This window comes from Atractosteus spatula, chromosome 9 (assembly GCF_055471065.1).
Source record: "Atractosteus spatula isolate fAtrSpa1 chromosome 9, fAtrSpa1.hap1, whole genome shotgun sequence".
Taxonomy (NCBI): domain Eukaryota; kingdom Metazoa; phylum Chordata; class Actinopteri; order Semionotiformes; family Lepisosteidae; genus Atractosteus; species Atractosteus spatula.
In genome coordinates, this window is record NC_142714.1 from 51836960 (window position 1) to 51856216 (window position 19257).

Genomic DNA, 19257 nt, shown 5'->3' on the forward strand with positions numbered 1-19257 from the left:
TTTAAATTATTTATTTGCCTTGATTTATTAATTAACTTTTGATTTGAGTTTTTAATGTGATATGGCTGTCTAGAGAGTCGATTAATCGAAAAAGCCATATGTGAAATCACAAGCTCAGAGCAGGTTGAGAATGACTGATTCAGTGCATGCACTAAAATTATGGTGAGAGAAAATTGTCATTTTATATATACAGTATATATTTAAATAGCCATAACGTTGTTATAGCAATTCAAAGTGTTGAACTAAATAAACTAATTTAAAAAACACGTTTCTGCTTTTAACTGCTTTCTGTGGAATATCGGAATGATGTAGTAGGTTTATAATGTGAGCCACATTAGAGGACTTGCACAGAGCCACCGAATTTACTTTCCACAAAAAAAGCAAATTGTATATCACATGCACATGCCAAAACAGTTTAAAAGATGTAGTAAGTTGTTGTATAGATCAGTGTTTGGCTATTATCGGTCAGTACTATATTCATTATTGATCTTCTCCGTGAATTTCATAATTCGATTGGTGCGTTTTTGAATTAAATGTCTATGGTAGGAAAAACATTAAGATTCCTCACAGGAACAGAGCAGTGGACCAGCTCACGCAGGTATCCAAGGCTGGGGAACCCAGGCCCGTATGAAGTCACAATTTACATTTCTGGTGTCATGTCCCCCGAGCGCTTCTGCATATAGCTCTCCTTAACTCGTCTTCGTGCTTGAACGAGTTTAGACTCGTGCAGAATGCAAAGCGATTCATTCAGCACTCTGATCCACAGATTCCGCGAAGATGGGGGAAGCGAGGTGAGTGCTTTACCCCACCAGCCCAATGGTGAGTAAATTCTAACTGTATTACTAAAATCCAATTCTAATCTCGACTCCCGTTTCTACAGCAGTTTACTGGCGCATCTAGCGGAGCACTCTGAATGAAGGATACGGCGGCAGTCTGAGTCCCAGAGCCCTCAACACAACTTCCACGCAACCATTGCGCTTGAATCATTCCCTTTCGGGTCTTTACGAACTGTATACTGTATTATACATGTCCGTACCGATAGGAAAACATCTAACAACGGCGAATGGACGGCCTATCTGAAAGTTGCAATTCCAAATTAAAAGACAAACAATCCCCGCTCCAGAAGAGAGTCATCCGCCTGTGGTGTGTGGTGCATCCCTTGTTATCTATAGGTCGTGACGTGGCAGCAGGGGTGCACTATGCGAGAATTCCCTGGCCCGCTCCGGCTCCTCTCCTGGCTGTTCTGACAGCTGGAGCTGCGCAGGCGTGGCTGGAGCGAGTGCTGGAGCGCCAGCGGCCGGCACAGGGCGCAGGCGCGGTCCGGGCCCGGAGACCTGCGGGAACAGGCTCGTCCGCAGAGCTTCGTCACCCGTCTCCAGGGGATTGGGGAATACTCCCTTCAGGTGGGATGAGTTTGGGTTTGGGCAGTGTTGGGATTGGCTACGGTTTTGGGTTTGGGTGTGTATTTCCTAGGCTCGGGACCAGTGTGGCTAGCTGGCTCAAGATCAACCGCACAGTGTCCAAACCTGTCCTCCAAATGACAATACTAAGTTGGACAATAATTGTTTGCTAAACGGAAGATGTTGCTTAACTATATCATTGTGTAGTTAAAATTATATAGTTACGAGAAAAAAAATGTAATCTGGAATATTCTGCATCTGCACTGTTTCTTGATTTTATTGATCTTGTTTCAGAATTAACTGTGCTGCACAACTGGAGGCTGTCCTCGGTTAATTGATGTATCCTCCTAAATCGCCTGGGCTCTTTGCAAGAAGTTAAAAACTGAGGATCAGCTGTTCTGCTCGTTGGGATCCTTGGTTGACAATAAGAAAACAAACCAACTATGTCATCCTGCTTCGCTCACATGCTAAATTTCAGTTTAGAGGCTGGACTTGAGGCCTGTCCTGTCTCTGCGGGAAAGTACTCAGGATTAAAGGCCATCCTGGGGGCCAGACAGGTACTGGGAGTGAACTGGGTTCCAGTTCTAGTTGTAACTTATTAGTCTAAATTGTTAGTAGTAGACTTGGTAGTCAAACTTTTTGACAGGTACCACGCCTCCTTTTCTATCCAATGGGATTCTATCCAATCCAGAGAGCGAGAGAGAGAGAGAGCTGAGAGGCCAAGGTGTCCTGTTGGAACAGTGAGTCAGAAGGAATGACACTCGAGACAGGGGGGTGTAGTGGAGGAGAGTGGCAGCAGGTCCTCTTTCTCTGCAGTGTGGTCCAGAGCTCATAGTCATTGAATGACTCATGAACAAGCTGCTGGTACCAGACAGAGTGGGAACAAGATCAGGAATCGTCAGCCCGTCTTGGCTGATTTTAATGAGGAATACGTTTGCAAAGTGATGTTGTAGCAGCAACGTCTTTGTTTCTTTTTCTTCAGGAATCACGTGAACACAAGGCTGAAGAGATGTAGAAAATGACTAAGGCAGCAGAACATCACAATTTGCAATAAAATCAAGTTTAAAAAACAAAACACCATGTCAGTGTTTTTTGGGAAAAAAAAGGCTTCCAACTTCATAGATTTCAGAACTAAATGCTTGCTTCTATAACAAATGCACATTCTTTTTAAAATGATGAAATGCAGCAGTTATTTTCCAGCACCACAGCAAATATTTTATTGAAGTTAGACATGGTCATCATTTCTGACCAGTGACATGGGTTATAAGGGCAGATCACAACTCCACACTGCCTCTACTGATGGTTATATGCCAGCAGCCATATCACTCTGCAACTCACAACTGGCAACCCACTGAAGCTAAGCAGGTGTGAGCCTGGTCAGTACCTGGATGAGACCTCCTGGGAAAAACTAAGGCTGCTGCTGGAAGAGGTGTTAGTGGGGCCAGCAGGGGGCGCTCACCCTGCGGTCCATGTGGGTCCTAATGCCCCAGTATAGTGACGGGGACACTATACTGTAAACAGGCGCCGCCCTTCGGATAAGATGCAAAAACCGAGGTCCTGACTCTCTGTGGTCATTAAAAATCCCGGGGCGTCTGTGAAAAAGAGTAGGGGTGTAACCCCGGTGCCCTGCCCAAATTTCCCCATTGGCTCTTACCAATCATGGCCCCCCAAATTATGATTTGGCTTCATTACACTGCTCTCCTCCCCACTGAGAGCTGGTGTGTGGGAAGCTTTCTGGTACACTATGGCTGCCGTCGCATCATTCAGGTGGGGCTGCACACTGGTGGTGGTGGAGGGGATCCCCATTACCTGTAAAGCACTTTGAGTCGAGTGTCCAGAAAAGTGCTATGTAAATGTAAGCAATCATTATAGATCACCCTCAGCCATATTTTGGTTGTTATAACAATAATGCTCAAAGTCCACCAATAGGCAGTGAACAGAGGTAACACTGTTGAGATAATTGTTAGCTCGAACTACAGTTTAAAGTCCTCAAGGGAGGGGATAAGCAAAGCTCTGGTTTAGGGTCATTAAGTTTCTCTAAACCAAACTAATTTTGTTGACATTAAGAAAATCACACCACATTTTACAAAACAAAAGCAATTTTATTTCTTTCCACTGACTTCAAACAAATATCGGGTTGTGAAAGTCTGCAGCAGAGAACCGGCAATGAAGAAAAACAAAAGTAGATGAAAAATAAAAGAGCAAACAAAAAACAAATGCATCTTTAAAATAAAACTTTAAAAACCACATATTCAGCTACGAATGGTAAAGGGTCTCTGGTGTCTGTTTGCATACCGAGAACCATGGATTTTACGTAACAGGCACATGGCTACAGCTTATCCTTACTCACAAGGAAAGGCCCTCTTCTGTCCCACCTATGTGGAAATAAAGTGCAGATTCCTCCAAAATTTGGTTCCAGAAGCATTTTTCCCCCTCTTTTGCCACGTGTGGTGTATAACATGGGCCACTGACATGAGGCATGTAATCCAGCCATCATTTACAGAAAAGCTTTCCTGGAAGGGATGAGCATAAGAAGTGTAGCTTTAAACCCCATTACAGCACTCCACCACCAGAAGACTCCAGAAGGGGACCACCTAGGCCCTCAGACACAGGCATCCAAATCGGCCATCCCCTACCCCACAACAAGACTTGCACTCACAATTTAACCAATGTGAGAGTGTTTCCTACAATACCTCCTGTTTATTGATACAGATTCATACCCTGTTTGTTACATGGCTTAGCATTATTATAGAGACACTGGCCATGAGACAGTCATTTAAGTAAAATATTTGCTCTACTAGAATCTTTATAATAGCATAAGCGTGGCTTTTTTCCCTTTTGCCATCAAACCACTTGGAAGATTCTTATTTTAGACAAATAGTTACGTAAAGAAAAGATGCAAAAGAATGAAGTTTTTTTTTATAGAGTGAGGGGGCAAAATAGCTCAGATGTACAGGTTAGTGGGAGTTCTGCTGCACTGTTTTTGAAGTAAAGACAAAAAAAAAATCACTAATTTTATACAAGGCTGTAATACAGCACAGAACTTTACAGAACAGTTTCTGAGGGATATTTAAGTGGACCAGTGTTTCATAAGAGCAGTTTCACAGTTGCAGCAGTGGTGTTGTTTGTGTGGGTTGCCTCCATCAAGGCCAGATTACCAAAACACCATGAGCTCTTTCTCCGTCCCTGCAGGAACACGACTCCTGCGTATTCCGAGTAAGTAGTTTTCCCCAAATGCAAGGATTTTACAGCTGAAAGCCACAGGAGTTAGTATTATGTTTAGAGTGGCTTTTAGCTGGACACCCAAGTTCCGACTTACAACAATGTAGAATAGACTGTGCAGATACTGCTTTCTCTTTAAAACCACCAATAATCACAAACAGAATTTCACTAAGTTTGTTTTATACAAATCACAAAAAATAGTAACCAGCTTTACAATGCATACAACTGATAGATTGTCTTCCTTCATGAATGTATTCCAAATAAAAAGAAATACATGCAATGGTATGCTAATTCTTCTTGTGTTCTAGCATGCACTCCTCAGCCCTTAAAGCTTCTTTTACGACATACTGTAATCAAGGCATCTTTGATACTGTATTACTAAAACATGACAAGAGTCTTGTGACAAGCCAGACTTACTAGAAGTACAGCGCATGTGGAAAAACGGGGTGAAACCCAAACAGGGAGGCGCCTTCTCCATCTGTACCCCACCCCCCCACCCCTCAAACCCACAGCACATGAAAACCACAGCGGGAGAATCATGCCACACGAGCAACCAACATGAAACTGCTCTCGAACAGCACAAACCCCGAGAAGCCAACAAGCTTCCAAGTTCATAAGGAGTGAGACGCTAAGGGTTAGCATTGAAAGCAGCAGCAACAGTAGTACAGGCCACGGCGGACAGGGCGCTATACTGATTGGTAGCCCGTGCGGCTCTTCCTCCGTCCAATCAGGTAAGAGATAAGCACGAGGATGATTAGGAAGCCCAAAGCCACCCCAACAGCGACAGGCACAAGAAAGCTCAGGTCAGTGTCCAGGAAACACTCTTCCGCTGTCGTGGGGAAGAGAGAGAGAGAGGAGCAGAAATTCCATGTTAAATGCCAAAGGCTTGGAACCCGAAACGGAATAGATCAGTGGTGCAGCACAGAAGCAGCATCCTGAAACAGAGGAGAAACTGGAACGTGAACGGGAAAGCTCCCAGCAAGGTATTCATAGGTGCGCTCCCATCACTACTGCGTTTATTTTATCCTGTTGGGGAAAATAATTAAAAAAAAAACCTTTAGGGCATGCATCACATCCACACTTTTAAAAGGCATGCAATGGTGATCCTTCTGGAAAAAAAAAGGATCCATGGACACCTGTGCTGGGAAGCAGGATTGGTTTCCTTCTTCTGTAGGAAGGATCACTCTGGGGGGGGTGATGGGAAAGCCACTCGCACACCAACATGTAGAAAAGTATTTTATTGCGTCATTTCAACACGAGACAAATGCAAACATTCCCAAAGACAATTAAGAGAAACATTACTGGTATTTTTACACCAGCTTATACAAACAGGTATGGAACCACATTAAGGGACAGAACAGAGCTAAAAAGTAACTGCAGTTTGGGGTAGGAGGAACAAATTAAAGACAGCAGCAAATTCAAAGATTCTTTGTGGTTAATTGCAAAATCGGTACACAAATTTTTATATCCTATCAGCTTTCAGCATTTAATAGCAGTAAAAAAAACTGTAGCACTTCCAAGCAAATTCAGGAATTTTCCTACTTCCGTTCTGTGACAAGTGCGCAGGTGGCAAAAACTAAATTTTTAGGTGTAGATGCATTAAGACATCTAAATTTACATACAAATACAGCAAAAAAAAACTTTACGTAGTGGCTTTTTATAAGGATCATCAACACTAAAGCCAACGGCCACTGCAGGACAATGGAGTGAGATTCTGCTTAAATTTCAGGCCTTCAGCTTCCACAGAAAGGTCACCTTCCTAGAACGATTCATATCCACCCGCCGGGTTTTTCCTCCGTCCGACAAAATACGCCACCAGTACAACAAGAACCAGAACTCCAAGCGCCACTCCGACCACTATGGGCACAATGAAGCTGTCGTGCTTATCAGATGAGCATTCCTCAGCTAGGCAAGAAAAAGCCATGAATATACAAGTTACACAAACAATCAATCCAAAAACATTAACTGCAAGAGAAAGTACTTGAAATGTGGCATTAAATTGAATATCTGAGGTGTGGTTGACACTTTTTATACAGTGACATTTAACAGTCTAACCATCTTCTAAAATCTCATTCCCAACTCTAAAGGAATGTTTCAGAGGAGCTCCTGTTACATCTTCTGCATCATCTTTTAGAACTTCACAGCCATGCACACACCTCTTGCTGTTACAGCACTGAGCTCCTTTCCTTAACCACCTTGCCAATGTTGTAGGGGTGAGAATAAAGACTTGCACAATGTACACCACCAACAGGGACAACCAAACATATCTTAAGAAACTGCATACCAAGATGCACAGCACTGAGCTCTTACAAAAGAGCTAGGTGTTCATGAACTTTTTAAACATTTTACAGATCGACCCAAAGTGCATGAGAGATTGTTAAGTCTGTATAAGGCTATTTTATCTAAAAAAAGGACACGTCCCACCAGGAGTGTGTGTGGGAAAGCCTTCAATAGCATAAATACCAGCCCACACCCCCAGAACGATTCTGCATTCTATTCTGCGCTACTATTAATTTCTTTGGAGAAACAAAAAAGTGCATTTGGAAAACAATTTCAGATACAAGCAATTCATAAATTCACCTCTTATTTGGGTGTGCTGTTCAATAAACTATAAAGTGTAATGAGTAGCAGGATGGCTGCAAGTTACTGTGGATGAACAGCAAGTGATGTATTGGGATAAAATACTGTGGCTTCTATGGCAATCTTGCAGTCTTGATTTAGAAAAGGATCAAATTAAAGTTTTGGTGCAATAAACTAGGTTACTGTACAGGCAAATCGACTGAACTTTAAAGTGGTTAAAAGCTGTATTGATTCAGATGGTTAATACTATGAGATCTGAGATTTAGCATGCAATTGATTTTACAAAAAAATGGCACAGCTCAAAATACATTTACGTGCAGATGTTTTGGCCATGAAATTAAGCCTTTTCTGATCCCCCGATACACTAGTATGTTAAGGTACTGAGCAAGTTACAGCTAAACAGCACAGTAATCGTTGACAAATGTAACAAAGTAGCCAGTTTACGGAAATGAAGAAATTGATTGTTATAGCAAAGTGCAAATAAAAGCATTGTTTAAACAATCAGCTACATGAACACAAATATTTCCTACATATTCTATAGGACTATCCCTTTTTCAACCTAATGCCAAGAGAGTGTAAATTTTTTTTAAAAGCTACTGCTCAACCTTTGTTTTGAACTTTGTCAGTGCAGGCGCACTTTTATTTCACATTGATAAGGGTATGTCTTGAAATACACGAATGTTTGAAAAATGGATTTTATGTGGAACGCTAACAGGATAGCATAAAGTGGATTAACAAACACAAGAGACTTAGTCTGGGGGGGGGGGGGAACCCCCAAACTGATTTAAAAACAAGTTACAACTAAAGTACTGAGAAAACTAACATCCCTGGTGACATCCAGTGGGATTCGGCAGCTAATGTCAAGAAGACGAGTAGCTAAGCACAACAGGCAGAGCAGTATGTATTGAGGCTACAGCCCTGCCACGGTTACAGAATCCATTACAGAGGACCAGTGTGAAAGAACGCTCAGAGTCTTTCACAGGGAACAGGGAAAATTAGGGAACTGCACTTTTGCAAATTCCTTGACAAACATTCCTGCTTCAGATGTAGGTAAGGCAAACTCAGAACAAAGGTTGAGCTTTATGGTCGCAGACTAAAGTAACTGACACTCCATACACAGCAATGTTCTTCACCAAGTGATGAAGTGCAACGCTGAGACAATACACGTTTACTAAGCATCTTCATCCTAGAGATGGCCAAGATGTCTAATGGGTTAAACAAATACTCCACAGAAGAGTATGGGAGCACCGAATTGCTTAATTCACCAGTAAGCTTTGGCTAGTGTGAGAGGACAGAGAAGAGTCCAATCAACCTGGACAAATGAGGTACAGTGCTCTTACACTGGGCAAATGAGTGAATGACATTGGAGCAGATGGAAGTGTGCCAATAGTTGCGTCCGAGACTACACCGATAAAATTACATGAACACAACACAGGGAATGCCATGTGGAGGAAGCAAGTGCAGGTTCAGTTTCATTCTGCAGAATGTTAAGGAAAGCCACTTAAAACAAGACCAGACCATCGGATATCGGACTAGCACTGCCTGCGCAAGGAAAACCAGTGGAAAAAGTTAAGGTGAGCAGCAAATCTTTTTCCAGGCACTGGGGCTCAGAAAGGGGGGGGGGCCCACATTTCAATGTCTCGGCTGAAATAGAGCATCGTTCCCCCTGCCTTTGGGAAAACAGTTTCTGAAGTTTGGGAAAACAAGCCTGAAGTCCCAGGTTCTCTGGCAGCCTTAGATAATTTTTTGCCAAGTAGGACCACAGTAAGCTGCAGTCACTGCTGCATCATAGCTCACACACAAGGTGCTGTAACCATGCCAGAGCACCAGGTGGCACTGCTCATTTCTCCCACCACAGTCAGTCCCAAGGCCGGTGCTACACAGCCCTTTAAAAACAAGCCCTGTGGACTGACTTCAGTCACCCAGGGTCAGATCTGGTATGCGCGCAAGATTTTAAATGTATTACAGGACCAAAACGGAACTTGCACTTGCTCCTGGAAAGAAGAAAAAAAATTCAGCATCAATCCATTAAGTTAACTGCAAATGATTGTTTTAGAGGGTCTGATATCCAACGTAGGTCTTTCTTCTACCAATCACATATGCAATCACTACAATGAGAATCAAGCCTGCCAGAGCAGCGCCAACAATAATTGGGATTAGAATGCTGGCGTCATCCACTGAGCATTCCTGAGCTGCAGACAAAAAGAAAAAATAGACGACTTTAAAATTAAAAATGAAAAGCAATAGATTAAAAAAAAAATCACTGCTAAACACACGGCTGGATTTGGAAAGGGTGCCGATGGGGCTTCTATTAAGGCGATTCATCCAGAGTGGAGGAGAGAGCTGGAGAGTTTGCCATGATCATATGTGTTTTTTATAGATAAAATCAAAAAAGAAGCACGTCTCAAATGGTCTAATAATAAATGTAATCAATGTCAAGCACTGCACAGATCCAACAAAACTATTTATAAAAGGAGGCTACTGGGTCCCTAGCGCACACTGCTCAAACCTAATCAGAAGTAATTTAAAGACGTACTCAAGTGACAATACTCACAGGGGTAAGCCCAACTTACCTGTAGAAAACTTCCCAGCTTTCACATCAAAAGGCTGCACTCTGAGTTCTAAGGTGGTGATGGAGAGGTCCTTGGCGATACTGTAGGTCTGCTGCTTGTTGCACATGTAGGAGCTGCCCAGAGACGCCTCCCAGTAACCCAGGGAGCTGTTGCTGCTGTCGAAAATACCTACAGGAGAGCAGAAACTGCCCAGGTTGGTTACGGCTAGAAGGATAATGGGCCGAAAGTTTCAGAAGATTTTCCTTTTTAGTAAAGGACTATCCAATTCACACATTTGAAACAATATAATTTATGCATCAAAATTGCCACTTAAGTCATGCATTCATTTCTTAGTGGATAAACTATTGTCTTTTTAGTCCCCCCCCCCCCATCTTAAGAGTACGTTAGGAAAATGTAAAAACCATAGCCATTAAGGCAAGAGTCTCACTTACTTGAGCCGTTTAAACTTAGTTTTACGGACACTCCCTGCAGGACAAATTTCTTGGAATTGCTCTGTAAAAACGCAGACAAACTCCGTAAGAACCAAGAAGAACCGGAAGACAAATCAGTAAGATTTCCTTTATGCCGAACTGGTCCCAACAGAAACAGTGACCACGACCATTATCATGACCCTGGAGGAGATGAAGGACAGCCTCATCATGCTCCACTGTTGGCTCACCTTGTTAAAGCTGAAGGCCACAGTCTTCTCTTCGTCATCCAGTGTCAAGGTGGACTCACTGCCATCAGTACTGCACCTCCCGCCAGCTCTAGTCTTATTGGGATTAATGTTCACCTGCAACCAATCCTTTAGAGGCAAAGTAAATAATTTAAGTTATTAATAATTAATAAGTAGAGGCTGCATATTCCACTATAGACAAACGTTTAGGGATATAACATCTCTCTGCCAATTCTGCAGAACAGGTTGGTGAACAACAAGTCCTGAACAGCAGAAAACCTTTAAAAGAATTTTCTTCTAGTCCATTTAAGGACTTTAAGAAAAGGTACCGCCCCTACTCTGGTTAAAACGGATTAACAATACAGACCGAATTGGGTATGGTACTCCCAGAAAACCAGGAGGCAACATAGATCTTCCAAGAACCAGGTTTAAGATCCCTGGCTCTGAAGCCTGTGGGACAAATCCTGCAATCCTGTGCCCTGCAAGTTCACAGGCCTAAGATCAATTAAGGAAGGCTTGCGGGGGAGGAAAAAAAATACCAAGGAAACACTTTGCAGTAGAAGCATGCAGCAGGTCAGAGGACAATATCCACAGGGGGTCCTCACTCATACCTTTCCATTGAGCGTGTAGTTGATCTGCAGGCCCATGGTGGCCAGGAGACAGACTGTGCCGTTTCCGTCGGTGACATTGTAAGCGTGCTTCTCCGGGCTGGGCAGGGGCGGTGGCGGCGTGGTGGTGGGGGCCGCAGGCGTGGTGGTGTTGGGAGCCGTGGTATGAGCGGTGGTGTTGGGGGCAGTTGTGTGAGCGGTGGTAGGCGTTGGGGTCACGGGGGTGTCTTCTGGACACACAGTCTCTGTAAAGAAAGAGGTCTTAGCAATTAGGGGTGAGGGGGCACACAAGATACCTGCAGCAGCACCATGCATCAAATATTTTTTTGCAGCAGCATGCAGTAACCCAGTTACCCCCCAAAATCACGAACGATCCGGGCACACAGCTTAACTGGGCACTAACCAGCAGTGAAATGAACTGTCTGACCTTTTGTGAATTCTTCCCGTCATATTGCGACGGCGAATCCGAAAACCCCGTCGGAGTTCAATGACAGAACCCAGACAAACCTGCGCGTACGGACTGGGGGTGCTTTTATGGACCTGAGCAGCTTGAGAGCTGCAGGGATTTATCTTGGCAGCAGCAAGAGTATCGGAACAAAAAGTCCAACATGCAGCAGGTTGCCGACACAGAGGTTAGCGAGGATGCAAATCATTTCCCCCCGGCACACTCACCGTTCTGGCTGACGGTGCCGTTGAGCACGAACACCTGCAAGGTAACATTCCAAAAGGTCTGCGTGATGCCATCCTTTTCAAAGGACTCGCTGCTCCTGCACCGATAGGTGGTGTCCACGGGTATGTCATAAGGTTGCAAACGGATTTCCACCCTTTTCAAGCCTGCCGAGACCATGCAAGACAAACAAACGTCAAGCACAAGCGCCGGCAAACGAGTCTGTTCCATTTCAGAAACAATTAGTGTTCGGTTTTTAATACCTGGCTATTTTCTCAGAAAAGGGCTTATAATAAGGGCATGGGATTTAGGGTAACTTGTTGCAATGCTGATAACCTCCTGCTGCTCATTAGCTGCAATTAAATACTTTAAGATACAAATCACTGCATAAGAATAACACCTGAAAAATAAAATCCACAGACAAATGTATTATTTCTACTTTTCTATATGGAATTTACTGCTACTTGTAATGGAATCATTTCAGATCCACTTTCTTATGTGACAATTCACAGAGATTTTAACACGGAACCTATCAGGGTGTGGACCAATTCACTATCTGTCACACACAAGCACTGGCAAACTTACCCTTTTCAGTGGCATTTGGAAAGCTGCTTGTATCATTGAGATTGAAGGTGAAGACTTCGACCTCTGCTCTGTAAGAATTATTACTCAGCGAGTAGTTTACAAAGAGGGAATGACCTTCTCCAAAACCGATCACTAACACAGAGCTGTTGGTACCACAAGAGCTTCCCGTCGTGTTCACGGTCTCTGGCAGACGTAAAGTTGCAGTCTGTAGAATCAGAAGTTAAAGAAGCGTTAAAAACACAAATGAGTACTGGAACCAACAGCATTCTTAATGCCTCTTCACACATACAGTCTTCCACCTGAAACATGCAAACACATGACCTCACATCGCCACACATGGAGAGCCTTAGGTGAATACGTACTACGTATTCACCTAAGAACATCCTTAAGATTTAATGGGAAATGGTGCAGGTGCCACAGCATACACACAGTCACCTGAAGACGGCTCCACGGCCGAAACGTTGTGTTCTCTTTCTTCTTTTTTTCAGCATGGAATAAACCTATTACTTGTTCCTTTGCAGCCTACGCATGCTGACGCAGCTCCCCACCTGAACTATACACACAGTCAGGGTATTTTACATTTTATCTTGTCTGGCTTGCTTAGCATGATCTACATACCTTTCCTTCAACCAAATCCTCAACAAGAAAAATGACTCATACTAATCCTTCTCATGACCACATTGGGTTCAATACAGAAAGCTTTTGTAATTATTCCTAGAACTGTTAAAGAAATGTGGAGATGTAAGTAATGGAAGGCAGATCGGCCTCTTCCGTGTGTGGATTCCTTATTAATCCAAGGATCTCATCCTGCCTTTTTTATTTAAGGGTCCTGGGAATCTTTTGGTTTGCTTCAGACACCCACGAGAGTGTGTAAACAAAATAGTGTTTGAAAGGTACTAATGTGTTCCAGGCTTTTCCCCAGTGACAACTCCTACAAGAACAGCCACTCAAAGCCTCCAACACTAATGACTTAAGATTTTAAACTCAAAAGGTATAGATCGTCAACCCAGGGGACATTTTAGGATCAAAGTAACAGACCAGGCAACAGTGCATCTAACCGAGAACTGGTGCTTCTTCAAGCATATAGGAAATCTTTGATTGATCACAAGTAACCATAACAGCTGGCACAGCCACATGGCTCTGCTAGTATGAAGTTCTGCTCTTGATGCAGAAGCTCTACACATTGAGCTGCACTTACAGAATTAGTGGTGTTTGTTTTGTAGACGATAGTGAAGTTGGCCATCAGGCTGTTATAGATGCATATCTTGCCATCTTTATCCTTTACAGTCACGTCTGTGGTGCGAGACTGGGGGATTCCTGGAATAAAAAGTCAAAAACAATACTGTGGTATTAGGAGCGTTCAGTTTACGAAGAGCGCGTGGGGAATTCTTTCATCTCCTCTATTGGCTTAAATCAACAGAACTCAGGGGTGGACCTGATACACACTATATTGCAATCAAAACCAGGCGCAGTAAATTTACTGCAGTAATTCCCCAAATATTTTAAAGAGGCGATGTTGAGACAAAAGGAATGCAGAGGATATCAGGAATAAAGGAAAACGGTCAGCCTCTCGGACAGCAGTATTGCCCGGCCTCAGCTCCTCAACGGTCATACAGTTTCACAAGTGCTTGTATCCACCAGCCGACAGGAATTCCCCACCAAATCTGCAACAGGTTAAAATTTCACACAGAAGTAACACCACAGTGGTGAAATTCGGGCATTCTGACCCCAGCCTCCTCCAAGATGGGCAGATGCACCAAACTCATAGAGAGCTGGTGGCTCTTCCCGAGTGCTAAAGATTCCATTGCACTCAGAAACATTTCTCAACGCTCTTTTAGTTACACCCCAACTCTTAAAGCACTTAGCATGCATGTGTGGATAACAATTAAAGAGAACTTACAATTCTGACTGCCTTCCCACAGTCTTGCAACATCACTCAAATCACAGAGCCACAAATAAGATTACAAACAAGACGAAATTTTGAAATCATTTTCCTGCACATCCCACTTTGAAGTGTAAACATTGCTTGAACTTGAACTTTATTGCCATATGTAACCGGTACTGGTACAATGGAATTCTTACTGACAGAAAGTCTCTCGATTGTAAAACAAGTGTAAAAAACAAGACAAAGTGCAAACAGTGCATCAAGACAATGTACAGACAAACAATTGCTTGGCTTGAACAGCAATAAAGATTAAATATTTGCATGTTCATTACAAACTGAATGGTACTTTGCCACAACACCTATATAACAAGTACAGGGCAGAGTTTAACAACTGCCTGCGACTGATAATTCCATGCTTTTCATCCCTAAGAGCTCAAAGCTTTTGAGAGATCACAGGGGAACCACTTACTGCAGCTCACCGCTGGAGTGCAGCGCCCAACTGCGTGAAGAGCTATTATGCGCCAGCAGCCCCATTACCCAGCCCAGGCAGAGAAGGGAGAAGATGCCGGACTTCACTCACTGAATTAAGGGAGCTGTCAGGGAGTGCATATTTGACAAAATGGGAGGTGAAATTAGCCAGGACAAGGATTAATACTTCTACAGTTATAAAACTGAGGTCTGCAACACCATTTGTATCTTATGCACAGAACAGCACAGTGTCTCCTTTCACCATAACGAGCAACTGTTTCAGAGACTGACGCAGCAGGAAAAGCACAACCTACAGGTCCATCAACTCCACTTGACAGCCTGGCTTTCAGAACCCAATACTGACCCACACAGCCCGGCTGAGCTCCTGAGACCTGACACGATCACCCCGCAAGCTGCTGCCGTGCATCACAATGACAGCTGAATCCAATTTAGGAAGACTTCAAAAAATAAACACGTTTGGCATGTTTGTGCCACCAGAACACATAATGTACTTCATTGTAAAACAAGTAAGCAAACTCAGAACATTCCAGTGATCAATATGTCCAAACTGACCATACCTGGTTTCTGTAGAAGGGCACTGAAGTGGACATACAGTACAGCATTTCCGATGCATGACTTTTAAATGTTTCACCAAGTCACTTAGACAACTGAAACAGCTCTGGTATCATACACGATGTAACACTCTCAGGATGAGGTACGAGTCTGAACTCCTGAACTATGACTGCACCTTCACAACTACCACATGACAAAGACCAGAAGAGCAAGTCCACTCCAGGAAAAAAGAAGAATCCCAAGATCCAGCCATGAGGTCAGACGTGTTGTAGCTACATGTGCTGAGAAAGAGATGTGGGTTATGATAAAGATGTTGGCTGCCTACACATGAAAACACAACTAGGGGGGCAGGTTCTGGTCTCCAGGCATCGTCCCGGTGAGCCCGAGCCCAGCAGGTCTCGCGGGTCACCACTCAATCGGCTGGAGACCTGCAGCAATCTCATTACAGGCAGTCGGGCCATTTGTTCGAGTCATTTGAAGAACCGGGACCACAACGTAGGTACTCCTCAATCTTTAGCTGTCATAATTAAACACATTCCTTGGCCAATTCATCGATCAGCAAGTTACAGGCATCGCCCATCTTTACAGAAACGCAACCTGCGGGTCCAGCCGAGCAGCGGGAAACACCGGATCTACACCCAGCCCTGCCAGAGCAGCTGCTTGAGGAATGCAAGTGGCACTTTAACCAGTTACAGGGAAAGACAGACCCCCAGGTGTAACAGCTAGCCCCCAAGGTGGGGGGTGGATTTCGATGACACGGAGCTAAGCATCCCTGCAACAAAGGAAGTTTGTCTGGGGCTTTAATAATGATCCCAGGAGATTAGGAGGCTGGCCAGCCCCAGTCGCCAGACCGTGAGGAGGCCGGCCAAGTCCACACAGAGGGCTCAGCCCTGCCAGCCGGGTCTCCGAGCCGCGCAGCTCTGGACGGGGGCGCTACCCGAGCCAGGATGGGGAAATCACCCCCACTCCCGAAGCAAGAAGCCGTCTTTTCTGCGCAGCAATCGCCAAACCCCAGAAGAACGGTGGAAAAAAAAAAGGAGAACGGACGTCCATCGGCGCCGCAAACGGGCACTGGGATGCGGACACCAGCAAGGTGTCAGGATGATCGGCGCCCAGGCGGCGCTCGGAAACCTGCCTGCTCCTCCCGCCGTCACATGACTAACCTGGCGCACACACACACACATCACATGCTCGCTGAGCTCAGGGCTCCCGGGGAAAAAAAACAAAACAAACGGCAAACAGCGACGCGAGGTAGAATTTACTCGAAAACCGCAAAAATAAAACACATATTGTGATGTACTTCCTGAATGGCGGCGCAGAACCAAGTCATGAGCCCTGTACTGAGGGGAGCCATTCTCTTCCTGGGAGCCCAGACACTCATCGTGGTTATCGAGAAACGTGATTCAGCAGGTCGGGGGGAGACGGATGAAGCGGGCAAAGTTACATGCACTCCGGCAACGACCACCTCGACCGCTAACGCGAAAGGAGATGGAGATCACTTTACAGACGGGACACCGCTTCGTTCCCAGAGCGTCCCGCCCAACATCAGGGTAGAAAACCCCCAGCTCTAACCCTGGACCGAGAATTAAAAATGACGGTTTATTACTCAGCGGATTAGATCATGCAGATCTGTTTTACCGTACTCACTGATGAGCCCACATTCGTCTCAATGCATTTTAAGATGATCACTCAGCCTTCTAACGCCTAACGACGACTACCTGATAGTCCTACCTATTAAACAATACGCGTAAACGAACAACCATTTAGATCTCTGACACGGGTCTCCCGCATTTCAGGGCGGCGGGGCGGGGACACGCGAGGGCATCAGCAGCGGGCTCTGGGGTTCAAACCTCCGGTGTCAGGAAGGAGGAGAGTCCCAGGCTGCGGAGCTGGGGGCTAGGCCCGCCAGCAGGAAAGGGCAGACGTCAAGCCCCACTCCGCTGTTCAAAAAGAAAATCGTCCTGCGAATAAAGACTCCCCGCCGAGGGTGGAGGGGAGGGGGGGGGGGGGGGGCGGAAAAACACTTACCACATCCCAGAATCAGAAACAAACCCAGGATAGCGCTGCCGTCCATGGCGAGGCTGGGCTCCGGTCTGTGGCTGCAGCTCGTCGACTGAGCCGCACGCGGCGCAGGAAGTGAAAGTCATATGACAACTTCAAAGGCGGAACCCTCGCTGCCGACCAACCACGAGCTGGAGGGGGGTGTGGCCTTGCAATTAATACCCTGACGATTGCAGTTAATAGCCTTCTGGAAAGATGGCATTTTTTTTTTAGAAGAAAAAAAAACTTCACAGTGTTTAAGAGCTCTCTTCTCCGGGTCTGCACGGCACGGCGCCTCCACCTGACGAGCTAGGTGTGCTGAAATAAATGACATCTTCCCCCTCAGCGGGGCATAGACTGGGAAGCGCTGTCACTCCTCGCTGTAAACTAAATTACGGTCAATTATTTCCCCATCCGCGGTGGGAAAACCGCAGAGGAAAATTAAAACCTTTACATTGCAGAAGTTGGTACGGCCATCGTATCTAATCGCGTGCCCGCTTCTGTTTTTAGTGTTAATTTTTTGCCCCTATTTTTCGATGACATAGGAGGAGTGAGAGAAGTACGAACCGGGGTGGGACGAGAGTGGGAAGTTATGTAGCTTGCTATAAACACATGCAACACGGCGAACGGAGGGAAAAAATGACGAAAGTTAGAGATCATTAATGGAATATTGAAAGTCGTTATTTAACGCAAAACTGTTACTCGGAGCACAGTGGGCATTTTTCTTAGTTTGAGATAAAGTTTTTTTTGTGAGAAAAGTAGTAACAAGTTAAAAAAATAGTGAGCTTTCTCATACATCCACTCTCATTTAGATCGGGAGTCTCTCCTGATCTTCCTTCAAGCCGAGGGCTTCCGGACCCGGTGGAAACGGTTGTTGACGTTCTTGGTCTTCATGAAAACGAACGAGCTATACGGGGCTCTCATTTGCAGACTTTTATTTTTAAACGTCTTAATTACATCTGCTGCGGCCTTTTGAGGAGGTCCACGTTTTGTGTTCTCTCATTTCGAGAAGACTTTCGGAAGTCCCGTTCATGGTCCTAACTTGAAATGAGTGTCTGTTTTGTTCAGGATGTTATTAGAATCCACAGTTTCTATACGAGGTCCGTTTTCAATGATTGTCCAGTCCAGTGCAGGGCCTTGGTGAGCCGGAGCCTGCCAGACAGTGGGCACAAGACAGGCTACACCTCGGGTTTTTCTTATTAGAAAAAAAAGGGGGGTGGGGCCAGTGGCTCTGTGGCTCAGGATCTGCGCCTGTGGCTGGGAGGTTGCCGGTTCAAATCCCGCGGCCGGCAGAGGAATCCTACTCCGTTGGGCCCCTGAGCAAGGCCCTTCACCCCAACTGCTCCAGAGGTGCTGTATAAATGGCTGACCCTGCACTCTGACCCCAAGCTTCTCTCCCTGTCTGTGTGTCTCATGGAGAGCAAGCTGGGGTGTGTGAAAAGACAAATTCCTAATACAAGAAATTGTATATGGCCAATAAAGTGATCTTATCTTATCTCTTATGCCAGTCCATCGCTGGACACACACAGGGAACAATTCAGAGAAGTCAGTTAACCCAGCCAGTATGTCGTTGGACCGTGGGAGGAAATTGGAGCACCAGGGAAGGAGCCACAGACTGACATCCAACCCAGAACACAAGAGCTGTGAGGCAGAAGCAAATCGCCAAGTCATCATGCTGCCCTAAAAGTCAGTATCGTAATTCTGTTTGAATTATAGCTTCCATAAGAGGCCATAACCTTTCTCATGCAGAATGTTTGGTTTCCTGAAGGAAATACAAAGTTCTACGTGACTGTGAGTCCACAAACACTAAAATACACACTAATCCCACGTGTGTCTTAGGTCACAGAATACACCCCTAGTCACTGTCCAGAACGTGTTGAGAAAGATATCTTGTTCTTGACTTTAAAGTACCTAAACTGTTGAAACATTTACTACTATTTATAAGGGAGAATCAATCTGTCAGTTTTTAAAATACACATCACATTTTTACAGCTTGGAGTT

At 44.9% G+C, this 19257-nt stretch overlaps 1 protein-coding gene and 1 long non-coding RNA gene across 4 annotated transcripts; one reads left to right on the forward strand and one right to left on the reverse strand.

Annotated features, from left to right (window-relative positions):
- Positions 1-859: 859 nt before the first annotated feature.
- Positions 860-2470, forward strand: LOC148828849 (uncharacterized). The gene is made up of 3 exons (XR_016091690.1): positions 860-1403; positions 1695-1957; positions 2383-2470. It is a non-coding gene; the product is annotated as an uncharacterized LOC148828849 (long non-coding RNA).
- Positions 2471-3481: 1011 nt separating this feature from the next.
- lamp2 (lysosomal-associated membrane protein 2) lies at positions 3482-17334 on the reverse strand. 3 transcript variants are annotated; one of them, XM_088924766.1, is made up of 9 exons: positions 17245-17334; positions 13489-13607; positions 12291-12495; positions 11711-11872; positions 11042-11283; positions 10434-10559; positions 10207-10267; positions 9776-9943; positions 3482-5451 (listed from the first exon to the last, which is right to left on the reverse strand). In XM_088924766.1, the coding sequence occupies exons 1-9, from the start codon at positions 17288-17290 to the stop codon at positions 5309-5311; spliced, it is 1272 nt and encodes a 423-aa protein (XP_088780892.1). In that variant the 5' UTR covers positions 17291-17334; the 3' UTR covers positions 3482-5308. The 3 variants fall into 3 exon arrangements, with proteins under 3 accessions (XP_088780892.1, XP_088780891.1, XP_088780893.1); XM_088924765.1 differs by lacking the exon at positions 3482-5451 and adding an exon at positions 5846-6527; XM_088924767.1 differs by lacking the exon at positions 3482-5451 and adding an exon at positions 5846-9394.
- Between the last annotated feature and the right edge of the window lie 1923 nt (positions 17335-19257).

What these genes read in the sequence shown, in the direction of transcription:
- lamp2 (XM_088924765.1), bottom strand. Translation starts at nt 17,290, where the DNA reads ATGGACGGCAGCGCTATCCTGGGTTTGTTTCTGATTCTGGGATGTG. An exon ending in GTTTCTGATTCTGGGATGTG is followed by an intron (nt 13,608 to 17,244) that starts GTAAGTGTTTTT and finishes TTTTTATTCCAG; the next exon opens with GAATCCCCCAGTCTCGCACC. An exon ending in CGGCACCGTCAGCCAGAACG is followed by an intron (nt 11,284 to 11,710) that starts GTGAGTGTGCCG and finishes CTTTCTTTACAG; the next exon opens with AGACTGTGTGTCCAGAAGAC.